This window comes from Callionymus lyra, chromosome 6 (genome assembly GCF_982586985.1).
Source record: "Callionymus lyra chromosome 6, fCalLyr1.hap1.1, whole genome shotgun sequence".
Classification (NCBI taxonomy): Eukaryota; Metazoa; Chordata; class Actinopteri; order Syngnathiformes; family Callionymidae; genus Callionymus; species Callionymus lyra.
The window spans coordinates 35,564,175-35,582,290 of record NC_141823.1 but is presented as its reverse complement, the minus strand read 5'-3'; the positions used below and the strand labels follow the sequence as shown (position 1 = coordinate 35,582,290).

Below are 18,116 nucleotides of genomic sequence, written 5' to 3'. Positions count from 1 at the left end.
CAGGAACTCTGTTCCCCCATACATAAAGTAAGTAAGTAAGTAAGTAAGTAATTCCTATTTGTATAGCGCTTTTCTAGACCAGGGTCACAAAGCGCTTAAACAACCAAAACAATATTCAAAAAAGTACATATTTTAAAGATCAAGATAAAACTCATAACACAACAGGAGTTCCAGAAAATCAAAGAAAATCCTGAACAAATAGAAACGTCTTAAGATGTTTCTTAAAGGAGTCAGTAGACTCCATCAAGCGCAAAGAGAGAGGAAGACCATTCCAAAGCTTAGGAGCAACAGCCTGGAAAGATTTCTCTCCTCTGGTCCTGAACCGTGTGCGAGGAACCATAAGTAGATTCTGATCCACAGACCTCAGAGCCCGAGCTGGAGTGTAAGGCTGGATCAGATCAGTGATGTAAGGAGGAGCCTGACCATGAATAGCTCTGAAAGTAAGAACCAGAATTTTAAAGTTGATCCTAAAAGAAACTGAAAGCCAGTGAAGAGTTTTAAGGATCGGAGAAATGTGAGTTCTTCTACTTGAGCGGGTTAGAATTCTCGATGCAGAGTTCTGAATCAACTGCAGGCGAGACAGCTCCTTCTTGTTAAGACATGAAAACAAACTGTTACAATAGTCCAGACGAGAAGAAACAACTGATGGATTACAAGCTCCAGATCATGTTCCGACAACATTTTCCCAAGTTTAGAGATTTTTCTCAGTTGAAGGAAACAGTTTCTGGTCAGTTTTCTGCAGTGTTGAACAAGAGACATGTCTTTATCAAATACAACACCCAGGTTTCTCAGGCTCAGTTTGACAGACTGACCTAAGTCACCCAAGTACTGACTCAACCCTGGAACCTTATCATCATGAGCAATCACCAGAGTTTCCGTTTTGTCCACATTTAGCTGTAGAGTGTTTTCACTCAGCCATTGTTTGATTTCTAGCAAACAATTGACTAAGCTGTTCAGCCTCTGGGGCTCAGTTGGATCAAAAGAGCAGTAGAGCTGGATGTCATCAGCAAAAATGTGATAAGAAACATCAGGAAATCTCTGAATGATTTTACCGAGGGGAATCAAGTACAGCAATAAAAATAAAGGACCCAGAACAGAACCTTGAGGGACTCCACACAACAGATCTGCCGATTCAGACCTCATTTGATGGGCAGATACACTAAAACTGTGCCCAGAAAGGTAAGATGAGAACCATTCTAACACAGACCCAGACAGTCCCACTTCATCCCTCAGTCTACTTAGCAGGATCTGGTGATCAACTGTGTCAAAGGCTGAGGACAGATCCAAGAGAACCAGAACAGTGGATTTACCCGAGTCAGCCGACATCATGATGTCACTGGACACTTTCAATAACTCTGTCTCCGTAGAGTGATTTTTACGGAAGCCAGACTGAAACTTCTCATGGATGTCGCTCTGATCCAGGAACAAAGACAGCTGCTCAGAAACCACCTAGTTAAAGCAACCTTTAACTGTCAATCATGGATGATTACAGTCATCCTCTGAACACTGTCATCAGTGAGCAGAGAAGCAGATGGAGTGCACGAATGCTCCTCCCAAGATGCAACACTAATAGACTCAGGGACTCATTCATTCCTCGTGCTATAAGCTTGTACAATTCTGAGTTTGGGGGCAGGTGTGGAGTAAAAGTATCATGTTCTATTCTATGTTAGTCTTTGTATCCTTTGCTTTTGTTATTTTTCTTTGATCTATGTTCTTTATCTTTAGACTTAGATTGTATCATCTTGTTCTTTCTCCTTATTTCTCTTTGTTCTTGTTCTTATTTTTATTCTCATGAGTAATTGCTGTATTGCTGTGTCTAATTGGAAAAAAACAATTTCCCGAAAGAGACCTTCTGAGGGAACAATAAAGTACTACCTAACCTAACCTAACCTAACCTAACCTAACCTAACCTAACCTAACCTTACCTGATATCTCCAGATGGGAAGACCAGGAATCAGATAGCTCATACACTAGTCAACAAACGATTTAGGAATTCAGTTAAAAGTACACAAATCTGCGGACATTGGAAGTAACCACCATCTTGTATGCACAACAATCAAGCTAAGAGTAAAGAAACGACAAAAGGAAGAGAAAAACTCCAGAGTCAACTTATGACACAGCAAAGCTGAAGGATAAAACCATCTTAAAGACCTTTTCCAATAGTCTGCGAAACAGGTTCCAGATGTTGGAAAAGGAAGCGGAAATGGAAGGAGTGGGAGATGAAGAGAGAGACCCAGACAGAGTACAGCAGTACTAGACAAAAATGGTAACCTCATCAGCAGAAGAGACGCAATTAAGTTAAGGTGGACAGAACTCTTCAAGGATGTATTTAATAGAGAAGAACCAGAAAACCCAATAACAAAAGATGATGAATGGGGCTTCAATGACAGAATCGAAGTGATTACGGTAAATGAACCCAACAAAAGGTGAACCAATAACAAGCAATAAAAGGACTACAGAATGGTATGGCACCAGGAATCGACTCCATCACGGCCAAATTATTAAAAGCTGATGTAGAGTTCTAAAAGTATGGAATCCCAGACAAGATTTCAAGTGTGCAGTAGAAGATCAGGGAGAAATATGTGAGTGGTTTGATATTAAAACCGGTGTCAAAAAAGGTTGCAATATGTCAAGATTATTATTCTTGATTGTGATGGATCGGATCATGAGAAGAACAGTTAGACAGGGAGAAAATGGAATAAGAGGGAAGCTAACAAAAAAACTGGACGACATAGACTTAGCAGATGACATAGTGTTACTCTCTAATACAAAACAACAAATTGGGAATAAAACAACAAGGATGGATGAAGAAGCCAGACGAGCAGAACTTAAGATCAACACACAAAAAACAAAAACAATGAGGATTAATGCAAGAAAACCAGGAAAGAATTCAGATCAGTGGCCAGGACATCGAAGAGGTAGAGCAGTTCCTTTACCTGGGAGCAACAGTTTGTAAAGAGGGCGGCGTAATGAAGGACCTAAGGAATAGACTTTCAAAATCAATATCAAGAGGTGCCTTCATCAGACTCAAGATGATATGGAGCTCCAACAGCATCACAAGAAGAACGAAGCTAAGACACTACAAAACGCTAGTGGTGCCAGTATACGCCGAATACTGGGTACACATTGGCACGATCACGCCAGAACTGAAGACCTGCTAGAAAGAGCCGAGATGAAGCCACTGAGTGAAGAAATGAAGCTGCGTAGATGGAAAATGATTGGAAACATACTGCGGCAAGACCTCGAAAATGACTACAATATAGCAATGACATGGGCAATAGAAGGGAATAGAAGAAAAGGAAGACCAAAGACCATCTGGAGGCATACTGTCGAGAAAGAAAGAAAGGAAGGAGGATAGAGATCATGGTCTGAAGTGAGGATTGCAGCAGCTGACCAGGAGAAGTGAGAGCGCTCTTTGAAGGCCTTATGTGCCACAAGGCACGAAGCGGATAGGTAACAAGGTAACACAGAATGTGTCCGCGCTACATGTGACGAAGTCGCCGATTGGCTGAAACTGTTTTACTAATAATAACACACTCTTAACTACACAATGCAATATAAAAACAATCCAGTGACGAACAGTGATGACAAAAAAATTATCTTTTAAAAAAAAAAAAATGTTGGAATATTCCTGTTTTTTTTGATAACTCATTCTACCTGTTAAGAACATAAAGCCCTCATATACTTCAACTGTAGTATGTTAAGGGGAAAAATAGACACCTCTCCAGGGAATCCAGGGGGCGTCTCAGGACATAGCTGGCCTTTCCTATGAGTCTGTCCAGCTTTACTCGGTCAGCTGCTGTGATGCCGCGCTCACAACAGGAGCTGATGGCAGAAGCTACAACTGAGTCATAAAAAGACTTCAGGAATGGCCACTGATTGATTGATCGATAGATAGATAAACTTTATGTTTACTGCGTGCTGCACTTTTGGCCTGAGACGTTTGAGGACCAGCCGCTCCAGTGTCTTCATCAGCTGTGAAGTCAATGCCATCAGTCGGTAATTGTTCAGCTCACTCGGGCCGGATCTTCTAGGGACTGGAACGATACAGGAAGTCTGCCACAGGGTTGGTACTTTCCCCAACTGTAGACTGAGGTTCAATTCAATTCAATTCAATTCAATTTTATTTAAAGTGTCTTATCATAACAAAGTTATCTCAAGACACTATACAGTTGAAATAAGACTACAGTTGATTAAGGAAAAATAGATCCCAGCAATTCAACAAAGAGCAAGAAACAAAACACTGTACAGTGAGCTGTACAGTGAGCAATGGCGAGGAAAAACTTCCTTTTAGAAGGCAGAAACCTCGAGCGGAACCCGACTCATTGTTGACGGCCTGCCCCTTTGACCGGCTGGGAGGAAGGATGGGGGGGTAGACAGATGGATAAGGAGAGGAGTGAGGGAGGATATAGTGAGAGAAAAGAGGAGAGTGTAGGAGTGTCCATGGGGGTGCTGGAGAGAACTCGGGATCTGATGACGTGGTGAAGATCCTGGATCAGCAGCAGCTCTGGAGGTGGATCCCTGGATCAGCAACAGCTCTGGAGGTGGATCCCTGGATCAGCAGCAGCTCTGGAGGTGGATCCCTGGGGCTCCGGGAGAGAAATAAAAAGGTGTGGGTTTGGGACAAATGTAGACAATACACAGGTATACAGACTCCGGTGACGGGTGAAGATATATAGAGGGGAGGGGGGGGGGGGTTGAAATAGCCAGGCCAGAGGGCACATACCTAGCACAGCAGATCCAGACACAGGGGCCCAAGCCGCGGCAGGAACCCGCGGGAGACCAGGACCCGGCAGGCGAGATAACTACCAGAGCCGACCCCAAACACCAGCGAGAAGGCGGACCACCACCGGGGGCGCGAGAGGGCGAGCACAGGCGAGGACGACCAAGGAAACAGAGAGGGGGAGGCACCAGGCGCAGGCACCGGGGCAGAGGGGCAGCCAGAAGAACCAGTCAGGGGATAGGGCCCCGGGGCCAGGCCGGGCGACGGAGGACCCCCAGACCGTCAGGCCGCCACCAAGTCCATAGCAGGGGACCGAGTCAAGGAGATGGGGACCTACCACAGCAGCGGCGGCGGAACCCCCCCCAATACCCTGCGGACACGGCCAGTAGCCGGGTTGAGTGCCACCGCATGAGCCCGGGGGAGCAATGGCCAGGCACCGGCCCAGGTCCCCCGGGTCACAGGGGGTCACGGTTGTGCGGGCAGGGCGGGGGCAATGGGGCTGCAGCCGTCCGGGAACGGCCCCCAGTCCTTGAACGGCCCCCAGTCCTTGAACTGTAGACCGTCCCCAACAGCCGCAGCCCACCTCCCCATGAGGGAAGTTTGGGGGGCCAGCAGTATTCGATTGGCAGTCCACGGTCTCTAGTGGTGCCGAGGCCCCGCCCATCACACGTACTGACCCCCAGCCACCGCCCCCACCCACCATGCAGCACCCAGGGGGACAGCAGCACTTGCATGGGCGGTACATGGTCACTACGATAACATGGGTCCGCCCAATGCCTCCGCCGTCCCCCCAATGCGGCCCCGCCCAGTGTGGCCCCCCCCACCCGGGAAGCCCCCGAAAGACCGACCAGCCCGGCCACGAACCCCCAGGACCAAGGGCGACAAACCCCCCGACCACGGCACATGCCACACAGGGCGGGTAGAGGACCACAGCCACCGCTGCAGCAGACACCCACCCCAAGATAGGCCCCCCACCACAGACCAGGTGAAGCCATCGGGGCCGGAAGGTCATCCAGAACACCCGGCCAGCCCCAGCCCCACCCCCGACGGCTCACCCGCCGACCCCGTCGGCGGGACCAGCAACCCCCCAGCCCCAGCACCGCCCCCAGTGCAACCCCCCATCCACCACCCCAGCCACCCCCGCCAGCACCCGCCCCCACGCACCATAAAAAAAAACCCGGAAGCGGGCCACCCCCCCCGCCGGCGCACGGGGCCATCGCGGCACCAGCGGTCACCACCACCAGGCCCAAGGCACCCACAGGCCCCACCCGCCGGACCCCCACACCAGAACCGGCCAAGCCAGAACGGCCCCGGCGAGAAAAGAAGGATATACAGAGCTCGGTGTCTAAAACTAAAACTAAAACTCCTCCAGCATTCTCAGCCTATAGCAGCTAAGATAAACAGTTTTGTTAGTTATGACAGCTAGAGATAAACAGTCAAGTTAATTATAGGCTTTATCGAAAAGTAAGGTTTTAAGATTATTTTTAAACATAGAGAGGGTGTCTGCCCTCCGGACTGAAGCCGGTAGTTTGTTCCACAGTAGAGGGGCTTGAAAACTGAAGGCCCTGGCTCCGAATCTACATTTAGAGATTTGTGGTATAACTAGTAGATCAGCGTTTAGGGATCGTAAGGTCCTTGAGGGTTGGTAAGTTTGGATTAAATCTTTAATGTATGTTGGTGCTAGACCATGTAAGGCTTTATAGGTTAGGAGAAGGATTTTAAATTGTATTCTAAATTCTACAGGAAGCCAATGTAGGGAAGACAGTACAGGGGAAATGTTCGCGCCTCTCAGTCTTAGTCAGGACACGAGCTGCAGAGTTCTGAATGAGCTGAAGAGTTCTGAGAGACTTTTTAGAACAGCCTGACAGAAGAGAGTTACAATAGTCCAGCCTGGAGGTAACAAAAGCATGGATGAGCTTCTCAGCAGCATCTAAAGGAAGGAAATGCCTAATTTTTGAAATGTTACGAAGGTGGAAATAAGCAGTCTGTGAGATTTGTTTTATGTGTGAGTTAAATGATAAGTCCTCGTCAAAGCATACACCCAGATTCTTTACAGTGGTGCTAGTAGCAGGAGCAAGTCCATTTTGTAAAGCTAGATCATTAGTTAATAATTGTCTGAGATGTTGCGGACCAACTAGTAAAACCTCAGTCTTTTCCGAGTTCAGTAGGAGGAAGTTTTTGGTCATCCATGACTTGATATCTGTGATACAGGACTGTAATTGTGTTAGCTGAATTCTTTCATCTAGCTTCATGGACAGGTAAAGTTGGGTGTCATCAGCATAACAGAGTGTCTTCTAATCAAGTCCCCTAGTGGGAGCATATAGATTGTGAATAGTATTGGACCAAGAACAGAACCTTGTGGGACACCATAGCTGACCTTAGTGTGTGTCGATGAGAGGTGGTTGACATGTACATAGTGCGTTCTATCCGACAGGTAAGATTTAAACCAGTCAAGAGCAGTTCCACGAATGCCTAAATGGTTTTCTAGCCTCTGTAGAAGGATTTGGTGGTCGACAGTGTCAAATGCAGCACTGAGATCTAGAAGAACAAGAACTGAAACATGGCCCTGATCAGAGGCCATCAGTTGGTCGTTACTTACTTTTACCAGGGCGGTCTCTGTGCTGTGGTGTTCCCTAAAACCAGACTGAAATACCTCAAATTGATCATTGTCCTGGAGATAATCACAGAGCTGACTCGTTACCACTTTCTCCAGAAGTTTTGAAATGAATACTAGATTAGAGATAGGCCTGTAGTGAGTGAGGACCTCTGGATCGAGAGTGGGTTTTTTAAGCAGAGGTTTAATTACTGCAACTTTAAAAATCTGAGGCACATAGCCGGATGTTATTGACAGGTTAATAATGTCAAGTATGAAAGTGCTAAGTAAGGGGAACAGTTCAAGACATGCTAGAGAGGCTCAGCTAGTTCAGCAGCGCAGGTGTTTAGCAGTTTAACAGACACCTTGTCAGGACCAGCATTCTTCCCTGGACGAATCTTCCGAAGTTCATCGCCTACCAAAGGTGAGGTAATAATTAGGTAATAATTGGGAGCGTACGTGTGGAGCTGAGGGGGGCAGAGGAAGGTGTGGAAGGTTCTGTGGGCTGCAGTGAGGTTGAGGTGACCTGCTCAAACCTCAAAGGTATTTGATATCATTTGCCTCCTCACCGGTGTCCAATGCAGTCAGAGAGGACTTGGTCTTGTGTCCAGTGGTGGTTTTAACACCATCCCAGACCTCTCTTATTTGTTCCCCGTTCTACTCTCCTCCAACCTCCTCCCGTAGGTGTCCTTTGCCTCCCTGAAGCATCGCTTCACCTCCTGCTGTGCTGACCTCATGACGTCTCTGTCTCTGCTCCTGAAAGCCACATTCTTCCTGTTAAGGACACCCTTGACCTCCTTTGTTACCCACAGTTCATTATTAGGGTAACACCGGGCAGTCTTAGCAGGGGAACAGCGTCTAAGCAGAAATCTTAATAACCTGTGTGTCTGACCCTAGATGCCCTCACCATGAGACTTCAGCAGCACATCCCAGTCTGTGGTGTCAAAGCAGTCTCTGATGGCATCCTTACAGAGGAGTGTACTGTGACTGTAGTTGGAAAAGGTTATGATTGGACCTTCCCAGTAGAGGAAGAGGTTTGGCCCTTTATGCATCCTTCAAGTTGATATTAAGAAGGTCATTTGTCCTGTTATTCTTGGTAGGACAATCCACCGACTGGTGGAAAGTAGGCAATGTAGAGTCCAGGTTGGCGTGATTCAAATCCCCAGGGATGATGATAAAAGTGTCAGGATGCTGATTCTGAAGTCTAGCTGTCATTGTATGAATCTTCCTCACAGGCAGAGGGAGCCGCACCACTCGGGAGTATATAAACACACAGCCCGATCACATGATTGAACTTGTGTGGTAGATAGTATGGCCGCAGGCTTACAGCCAACAGTTCTAAATCCTGACAACACAAGACTTTCTTCACAGTAACGTGTCCCGGGCTACACCAGCGTTTTTTCAAATACATGATGAGACCTTACGATGGTGAAGCATCACGTGGACAGTTCCACGTTAGCGTCCGGAGTCAGCTGAGTGAGTTGTTTGTCAATGAATTGACGTTCCCCTGCGTGATTGTCGGAAACAATAGTCTGTGACGTCTCCCATAGTCTGTTAGCTTAGCCTTTATTCTCTTGCGAGCTCTACATCCACGATAGCTGTGCAGAAATTTGGGATATCATGACGATCTCCAGCTTCTGCCATTGACTTCAGTGACAGCAGATCCTCTCTGGAGTAAACAAGACAATTCTTTTCATGTTCAAAAGTATCCATCGAAAAAATGATAGTAAAGATTATAAATTATTTAGTATTTATATTTAAAAAGTTATTGATCGTTGCTCTCGTCGCTGCCTTGTGAGAAGATGATGATGATGATGATGATGATGGAGATTTATTATGCTTTACAGCCTACAGATACCGGTAGTTCAAGCCCTTGTTCCTCCTCCCACTCTGTCTTTTCCTGATTGTTGGCTGGACACCTTTTTCCACCACACATCACAACAAGTCGACTCCCTAGATGCAAGCTGATAAATATCTTTGGAATATGTTGCGCAAAATGTCCAGGATTCATGCTTTTCTTGCTGTAACCCTGATTCTCACCTTTTTAGGGTATGTATAATTATATCTTCCTGCTCAATTTATATAGCAATCTTACTCACTCGAACTTCTTAAAATATTCCATTTTGTTTGTTTAATTAATTGGGTTTAATAGAGGGTATTTGATTAGGAAAGCAACAACAAAGAACAAAATACATTAATTATAAGAGTAAGTCCCAGTTAAATATACATTCTTCCAATAGGTATCAATTACAAGACCTATATTTTTTATGACTGTATTGTTTAGGTTTTGCATTTGGAAAAATAATTGCTTGATGAAAAAAATTAAATTGACCATTGAATAGCAGGAAGGAGTGTGTGTGTCCTGTGTGCTGACTCCTGGTGTGGAAATAATCACCCACATAGCTGGTAATGTTTAACTGTGAAGCTTCCCATTTGCAATGTTCTTTCTGCAGAGCAAAAATCAGACCAGAGATGAAATAAAAACCCACAAGTCACAACAAGTTGTTTCACAGACATTAATGACATTTTATTTTGTTTGTTTTCATAGAGCTACCTACATCTACTACTACTTAAACATCTCAGGCATCAGGTCAGTTGCACCACTGTTTGTTTGAGTCACCTACAACACACATTTCTGTTACTAATGAGTTGTAGTTCATTTCAATATTTCTCAGTAGTTTTGTCTAGCTCTCTGCCTAATGGAGGACAAATTGTTCTTGAGTTAAATAGTCCAAAGTCAGAGTCCATACGATCTGCTATATAGGGGTTAATGATTAACAGTATGTGAGCATTGTAAACCCAGGTGAGGGCTGTTGTGTTGCTGTTGGCTCTGTCATGTAAAGATCTCACTGGTTTGCAGACGAAGGTGAGTAAAACAGGATTAAGATCATAAACTTTATGTTTCAAAGCATTGGCATAATCTATCAAGGTTAAAGATGAGAGCCTTGGTGTATTGTTCAACATTTAAGATAGAGATGGTGATGAAAGAGCTTAACCAATTTTTATAAGGGTAATCTAAAGAAATCAATGAATGCTTGTTTTCTGCCAGAAAGTAAACATGAAAATTATCAACATTCTTGTAAACAGCCATTGCTTAATACTTGTATCGTCTCTACTCTCAGTTTTTTACAGCCATGTCCCTCTATTGTTGAGCCATCGGTTGTTGTGGAGAAAGATGTTGTGGTACAGAATTGTCCAGAAAATGGAGGAGCGAGGTGGAAAATTGGAGATCTGAAAATGACACGGGGGTACAAAAAATCATTTTAGCTTGAGTGAAAGAAGATAAGACAACACTTCCATCATGATTTTAAATGTTTTTGTAGACATGTAACAGAATATGAAAAAACAAACTGTATTTCGAATTTTATTGTAATTTTCTCATACTATATGTCATATTTAATGTGTATATTTATCACAAAAGTGTATATACAAATGGAGAGAATAGGGATGGAATTCAGCACAGCGCATGTCATTCAAGGACTAGTGTCATGATATAGACTAGGTGCAGAATCGAAGTGCAGGTAAGAGTAACCAGCAGACAAGTCTTTTAATTTGAACAAACAACACATTTGATAAATAACAAGTCAAAACATTACAAAAACACTAAACAAGGAAAACCAGAGTCCAAAAATCTCTAAATGTCCAAAAGTAAAAAAAACCCAAAACAAACCGGGTAATAAAACAGGAAACAAAAGGAAACTTAAAGGAAACTTGGAAACAGAAAACAAAATAACAAGGTCAAAACGCTCTCTTATGAGGGTGCTCCGCCCTCTAACTGCTTCGCTACTGGTTTATACCAAGACGTTGCCTGGCTGGATCAATGTGCCCCCAGCCGTACGCCGCTCCTCACAGACCACCTCACCAGACGCTGTGGGGGAAGGAACACCCTCGGTCAACATAGACATGTCCGGTCTTTTTTCACTTACCTCATCAGCTGTCAAACCCCGATCTACAGTACACTGTAGAAGTGAACCGGCCACTGGAGGGGGGCCATGGTGCCCTCGTCGCTGTCGTTTCACAATCGAGGGACAACTCGCCTCAACTCATCAGGGGCCCAACAACCTTCTTCTTCTCATGACGTTGGAACTCGACCTTGTCGAGTTCACTGCACAGGAGAGCTATGTCGTTTGCGAGGGAGACCCTTATTAAACAACATTGCCGTTAACCTGACTCGATCATAATTATGATCTCTGAGGATGAGGCTGCGTGGGTCAACAAGCCTCGAACGCTTCCTGTCGCTGTCAAGTGGCCGTAGCAAGCGCTCGGCAGGCTTAGCACGCCATGTTCACACATTTGTCCACTTCAATATTCATAATTATAGGAAGTAGGCCACAAGGATAAACCAGTAGTGAAGTAGTTAGAGGGTGGAGCACCAAATGATGTAGAACCAACAAGAATAGTCCACGGGCGGGAACAAAAAAACTACTAAAAACTAGCGCAGGAAAATCTCTGATCCGGCATACAGGTGTGGGCCAAGGTGGTTGATGTAGGCATCTTGATTGCTCATCAGGTTTTTCTGTGTACCATTAGTTGATTATGGGGAAGAAAACTGGAAGTGAGAGAACTCAATAAAACCAAAATAAAAGTGAAAACATAGCTAGAACACAGAGCATTCTAGAATCACAGTATCAATTGCCATAGAAAAATACTCACAGGTGTTTGCATTCATGTTTATATACTTATATCATCTGTGTTTCTTTCAGACTGAAATATCCACAGCCGAGCACTCAGTTTGGGTAAGAACTTGAAGTGTAGACTTTACTGTGCTATATATAATTTATTGTAAGATTTGAAACAGGTCCATCATTTGATTACAGTTTGTTATAAATCATTTCTAATGTATTTTCTATCCAACCAATATTCACCTAGTCAAGCTACCAAATTAAAGTCTCTTCCTTTGAAATTTGTACTGCTGTTGTCATTAAACGCCTCATGTACCTCATTTTTATTTACAAAATCTCAATTCCCAGACGCACCGATGTTAATTCAGTGACCAATTGGAACGCACCTCTAGTTTGGGAAGGAACCTTTGATCCAGTGGTCATTGACAACATGTATAAAAAAATGGACCCAAGAGTAGCAGTGGTGGTTTTTGCTGTTGGAAAGTGAGTGTTTTACCACTACTGTCAAGAAGTGTCTGTGAGGTTTTGTTTGTGTGACTTAATTTTTATTTCAATTCTCATCTTATTCCCCTTATACAGATACACACGTTTCTTGAAGGGTTTTTTAGAGTCCAGTGAAAAGTACTTTCTTGTTGACTTCAGGGTCACATATTACGTATTCACTAATAATGAGAACGATGTCCCAAAAGTAAGTACATTTTTTCCTTATTCCACCAAACAACTTTTGTTAAGTCCTTTGCGGTAGTATTGTGTGGAACTGACATTTATTGTATTCAGAGACGTGCAGTCAAGGGAGGCAGTAACAAATTTGTGTTGCGTTGATACATACAATTGACTCATGCCGGTTGCCGTATCTCTGAATGTCGCCAATATAATGCTCATAGATCTGCCTTGATTTTCCACAGTCTGTCTGGTGTCTTTAACCATTAAAGTTTTATGTTTGTAAGGACTTATTTAGTTTTGCTCGGAAATACAACTGAGGTGAGAAGGACGAGTAGATGTCCTCTGCTACAACACCCCGCAAAAGAGCCACTTAAACTGCCACACCGAGGGTGGACTGTGTCTCAGTCCGCTAGGGGCAGATCCACCTGCTGCCTGATAGGCCTGATAATGGCCGATCTCACCCAATGAGAAGACATTGCCTCACCCACCCGATATCTACCGTAGCAGATGAATAAGGCATCAGAGCGCCTGAAAACGGCCACCTGCAATAGGTAACAGGCCAAAGCCCTCACTGGACACAACAGGTTAAGACGTTCCTGACCCGAGTCCAAGTGGGGCGGCGGATGAAAGGCCCGCAGCCTGAGCGTTGTCACCGAGTCAGGTGCCACCATTATTAACCTCAGATTCTCCTGCTTTGCCCTCCAAACCAAGGGAAGAGGAGTCACGGAGAAGGGAACAGTAGCACGGCCGGACAACTTTGGTGGGTGTCCATGCCTAGTGGGGGGCAATCCGAGGGTGACCGAACCGTGACCATATCTCGGCCGACTCTGACAGACCCCACTACTACATACAGTTCGCACGCCACATGCTGAGCTCTGAGAGAGAGCCGGTAGCAGGCCGCCAAATCTTCTTTGTCACACTCAGAAGGGCTAGGGAACTGACTCCACCCTTGCGATACACGTACGCCACGGCGGTGGAGCTGTCTGATAGCACTAGGATTTTGGACTGTGACAGTTGGGGCTTTTAACTCTAGCCAGTTGATATGTCTGTACACCGGTCTTTTCCAGACCCCGCTGGCGTAGGTCTGACCCGAGGTGCCTGTCAGAGATGCGTCTGTGAACAACTGAATGTAAAGAAGGACGGAACCTAATAGAACTCTCCACATGAGGTTGGCTAGAGAGTTCCAAAACGGGATGTGCTGCAAAACCCGGAAGGCGCACTTTTCGACCTTGGTCCCGCTTGGGTTCTAGCTTGAGACGACCAAACCATCGCTGGAGCTCCCTCATGTGCAGCAAGCCCAGCCACACCGTCGTGTGAGATGCTGCCATGAGCCCTAGTAGGAACAGAACAGTGCCTGCTGTCGTCACATGACGCCGAGCTTCCAGCAACTGTGTTGTCAGGCTTCCTCTGCTTTCAGCAGTACCCCCAGGTAAACTGGTAACTGGTGAACTGGAGTCAGAGTGCTCTTGCTTCACCATGAACCCCAGGGTGGCAATATGGCTCAACACCTTCTGTGTGTAACACTCACTGCCTCTGACCTGGCAAGGATCAACAAATTGTTCAGATAGGGAGTAAAACCCACTCATCATCTCTGCTGCTCGAACCAGCTCTATCAGCTCCTTCTGCAGCAGATAAGAGACCTCGTTTCTTAGACAGGATAACTTCTCCTGCTCTGCCACGCAGAGAATCCCTGAAAAACGCAGGGGTTGAGGGGCAGACTGGAGCCCATAGCCCTGCCTGGCTACTTCCCTCTGTCTTCTGGAATGAAGTAAAACCAGGTGACTTCAAGTCGGATAATGTTCTGTCAGAACCGAAGCTCTAATAAAAGTTGGGTTGTCCCTCGGCCCGCTCCCGTGATTGTCCTCTATCACTTGGGATTATTCACTCTTGAGCCATATGAACCTATAAATCCATTTTATCCACAATTGATGACTATTATAGATCTAGGGGATGAAGACTATCATCCCACAAAATATCACAACAATTCCACATAGACTTTTTGAGAAATTATTAATTAAATCATATTTTTTTTAAACCATCTTAAATATATGATATTGTCAAAGATCACAGATTTATGCTATAACTGGCATGGAGGACATTTGTCTCATAAAAATCGTCTTTTAATAATGTTACCCGGCCTAGACCATGTGTGTGTGTGCGTAACAATGATGTTGAGATATGAAATAACCAGTAGCCAATTGAATAAGTTACCCCTTTTGGGTTTATACAAATGGAAGATTACAAACATTACAAATACTGTACAATTTATACAAAAGAGCAATGCACTTCAAGGGGTTAAGATGATTTTAAGCAATATATTAGAAAATATTGTTTTAGACAAAAAAATGTAAACATTTTAGGCAAAATATAAACGTAAAATCAATGCATCAAACAAGTTGGAAAAGAAAATTATTATTTTGGAAACAAAAAAAAAAAAATCATGACAAACAAAATTTAAAAGTGAATGCACTTATGATGCTTTAAAAAGTAATTCATACAATTTACAACTTTTTTCCCGATTAGGTTAATCTGGGCAAAGGCAGAAAACTCACAGTCATGGATGCCCCAAGTGCAAACCGCTGGCAGGATGTTGTTCTTGGCAGGATGAAATGGGCAACCATTGCTATTGACCATCAGGTAATATCATTTGAAATGTATCTATTCAGAACACGTTCATTGATACTTGCACATACTCCAAAGATACGAGGGGAGACTGATTACCTTTTCATGATGGACATTGACAGTGTCTTTCACAACCGCTTTGGTGCAGAGTCCCTCAGTAAGCTGTCGGCCGTGCTCCATCGTGGATATTACAAGGTGGGTTTCTTTTTTTTGGTTAAGACTTGGTGATAGACAGACAGACAGATGGACAGACTGAAGAGAAATTATATTTTGTCCTGCAGCATTAACACACCCATCCATAAATACTTATATAAAAAAAAGAAAAAATAGATGAATATACATATATATATATGAATATATATATATATATGAAATACAATTAAATAAATACATTGTATTCATGTACATGTGTGCAGTCAATTTCCTTTTTAGAGGTCACCATTATTATTTCTACTGCATCACCATACTGCGATTGTACTAATATTAAATCCTTGCCTTGACTATTCAGAAAACAAAAAGGGAAAACTTTCCCTACGAGCGACGTCCCCAGTCGAAAGCCTTCATCCCTGCCGCTGAAGGAGACTTCTACTACACTGCAGCTGTCTGGGGTGGATACTTGGAGGAAATGTACAAACTTGTCAAGTGAGAAACTTAAATATATGTATAAATATATCTTTCAAATGTAAAAAAGAGCAAGTCACACTAAGGAACATTAATATTAAGACAAACTGTTTTTATTGACCAGTTATAGTTTAATCCATCAAACAGTTTACTCAATCAATATTTCAAAACATGCTATTTAGCAATCATCAAGTCTTCCAATGGAATGATTATGATTTTACAGTATATGCAGTGGTAGAATGACAGACGATTTTGCAAAAGGGTGCCATTTATTTTGATTTCAAGTTAATTAGTGACATTTTATGGATGGTTTATCATTAAATGTGTCCATTGTTTTACAGATTACCTTGGGATTTCCTCCTGCATTCTTTATAATATTGATAAAAAATAGCTTCTATTTAGTTCAGAGTTAAATTTCTGCCTGTTTGTCAGATTCCAGAGCTTTCTCTGTTTCACAGCAAAAAGGCATGTCTAGCGGAGGTAGATGCTCGCTAGAGGCAGTGGTCCAAAATGTGCCACCGTCAAATAAAATCAGAAAATAAAATGCAACTATTATATATATATAAGTTTAAGTTTAACTTAAAACACCATCAGTGAGAATGAAATGTTAAATTTGTAAGCGCCTATGCTCTAAACGCATCACGCATTTTCAAATCATTTTTAATCAGTTACAAATATATGAACTCAACCAGAATGTTGGTATGTCCATGCTGGATGCTACGTCCGGCATGGCTTGACTGAGGGGCGAATGGCAAAGTCCAGATCGGTCAGCCAGCTGGTCTGTTGTCTTTTAAGTTTTAAACAATCTTTAATTTCATTTTTGTAGGTATTGTAGTGATGCTGCAGAGGAAGATGCCAAGAACAAAATTGAAGCTGTGTGGCAGGAAGAGAGTCATTTAAACAAGTAACCGCTCAACACAGATTTTCACCATGCCATTTTAAATTAGAAAGTTATTTATTTGAAAATGATTTGACTGTTTTGCAGGTACCTGCTGTACAACAAACCAACCAAGGTTTTGTCTCCTGAGTTTTTGTGGTCAGACTATGATAGTGTACCAGCAGACATTAAAGTTGTCCGGATATCTCAGCTGGTCAAGAACTATGAAGAGGTTAGACCTAATGGTGGACATTAGTTCCCATTGTAAGTTTTTATGTTTCTACTGGATCAGGTGAGTGTAGCCAATTAGTCTGCAGTCACCTGATTGTTTAAATTGTTTACTCTTGTTTTGCTGGAACAAAAATCTGCGGCCATTCTGACATTTTCTGGATTCATTGAAGACTCTTTTGTGTATATTGTCAATATATACTTAGCAAATAAAGCTGTTTCTGATTTTGTTTGTTGCAGAAAGTTGTATTTATGCGTTTGCCAACGATGGCTGAGTATACAGGTCTTAAAAAATAAGAATATCATGAAAAAGTTGAATAATTTTCATTACTCATTTCAGAATGTGAATGTGAACATTTTGATAATTGTGGCTTATAGATAATGAAAACCCCAAATTCAGTGTCTCAGAAAACTAGAATAGTACATAAGATCAATGAAAAAAATGATATTTTAAACAGAAATGTTAGGCTTCTGAAAAGTATGTTCATTTCCATGCACTCAATACTTTGTTGGGCCTCATTTTGCATGAATTACTGCATCAATGCGGCGTGGCATAACATGTCTCCCCAAATCATCACCAAGGTCCCAGGGTCTGGAGGAAGAGTGGAGTGGTACATGTTGCTTCAAGTACAGTGTGAAGTTTCCACAGTGTTGATTTGGGGAGCCATGTCATCTGCTGGTGTTGGTCCACTGTGTTTTCTGAAGTGCACAGTCAACACAACCATCTACCAGGAAATTTTAGAGCACTTCATGCTTCCTTCTGCTGACAAGCTTTATGGACCAGTTATCGTAAAAGCTGGTTCGATGACCATGGTGTTACTGTGCTTGATTGGCCAGCAAACTCACTTGATCTGAACCCTATAGAGAATCTGTTGGGTATTGTCAAGAGGAAGATGAGAGACACCAGACCCAACAATGCAGATGAGCTGAAGGCTGCTATCAAAGCAACCTGGGCTTCCATTACACCTGAGCAGTGCCACATGCTGATCACTTCCATGCCATGCTACAAGCCTGACATTTCTGTTTAAAATATCATTTTTTTCATTGGTCTTATGTAATACTCTAATTTTCTGAGACACGGTATTTTGGGTTTTCATTATCTATAAACCACAATCATCAAAATTTCAAGGAATAAATATTGAATGAAATGAAATGTTTTACTGTATG

The 18,116-nt window shown here is 43.4% G+C and overlaps 1 protein-coding gene across 1 annotated transcript; it reads left to right on the top strand.

Moving 5' to 3' along the window:
• The first annotated feature begins 10,443 nt into the window (after positions 1 to 10,443).
• On the top strand, positions 10,444 to 17,080 carry LOC148078935 (globoside alpha-1,3-N-acetylgalactosaminyltransferase 1-like). Its single transcript, XM_087793622.1, has 9 exons — positions 10,444 to 10,564; positions 12,020 to 12,052; positions 12,287 to 12,421; positions 12,518 to 12,626; positions 15,125 to 15,238; positions 15,302 to 15,418; positions 15,732 to 15,865; positions 16,671 to 16,748; positions 16,830 to 17,080. The coding sequence occupies exons 1-9, from the start codon at positions 10,554 to 10,556 to the stop codon at positions 16,975 to 16,977; spliced, it is 879 nt and encodes a 292-aa protein (XP_087649748.1). The 5' UTR covers positions 10,444 to 10,553; the 3' UTR covers positions 16,978 to 17,080.
• Positions 17,081 to 18,116: the final 1,036 nt, after the last annotated feature.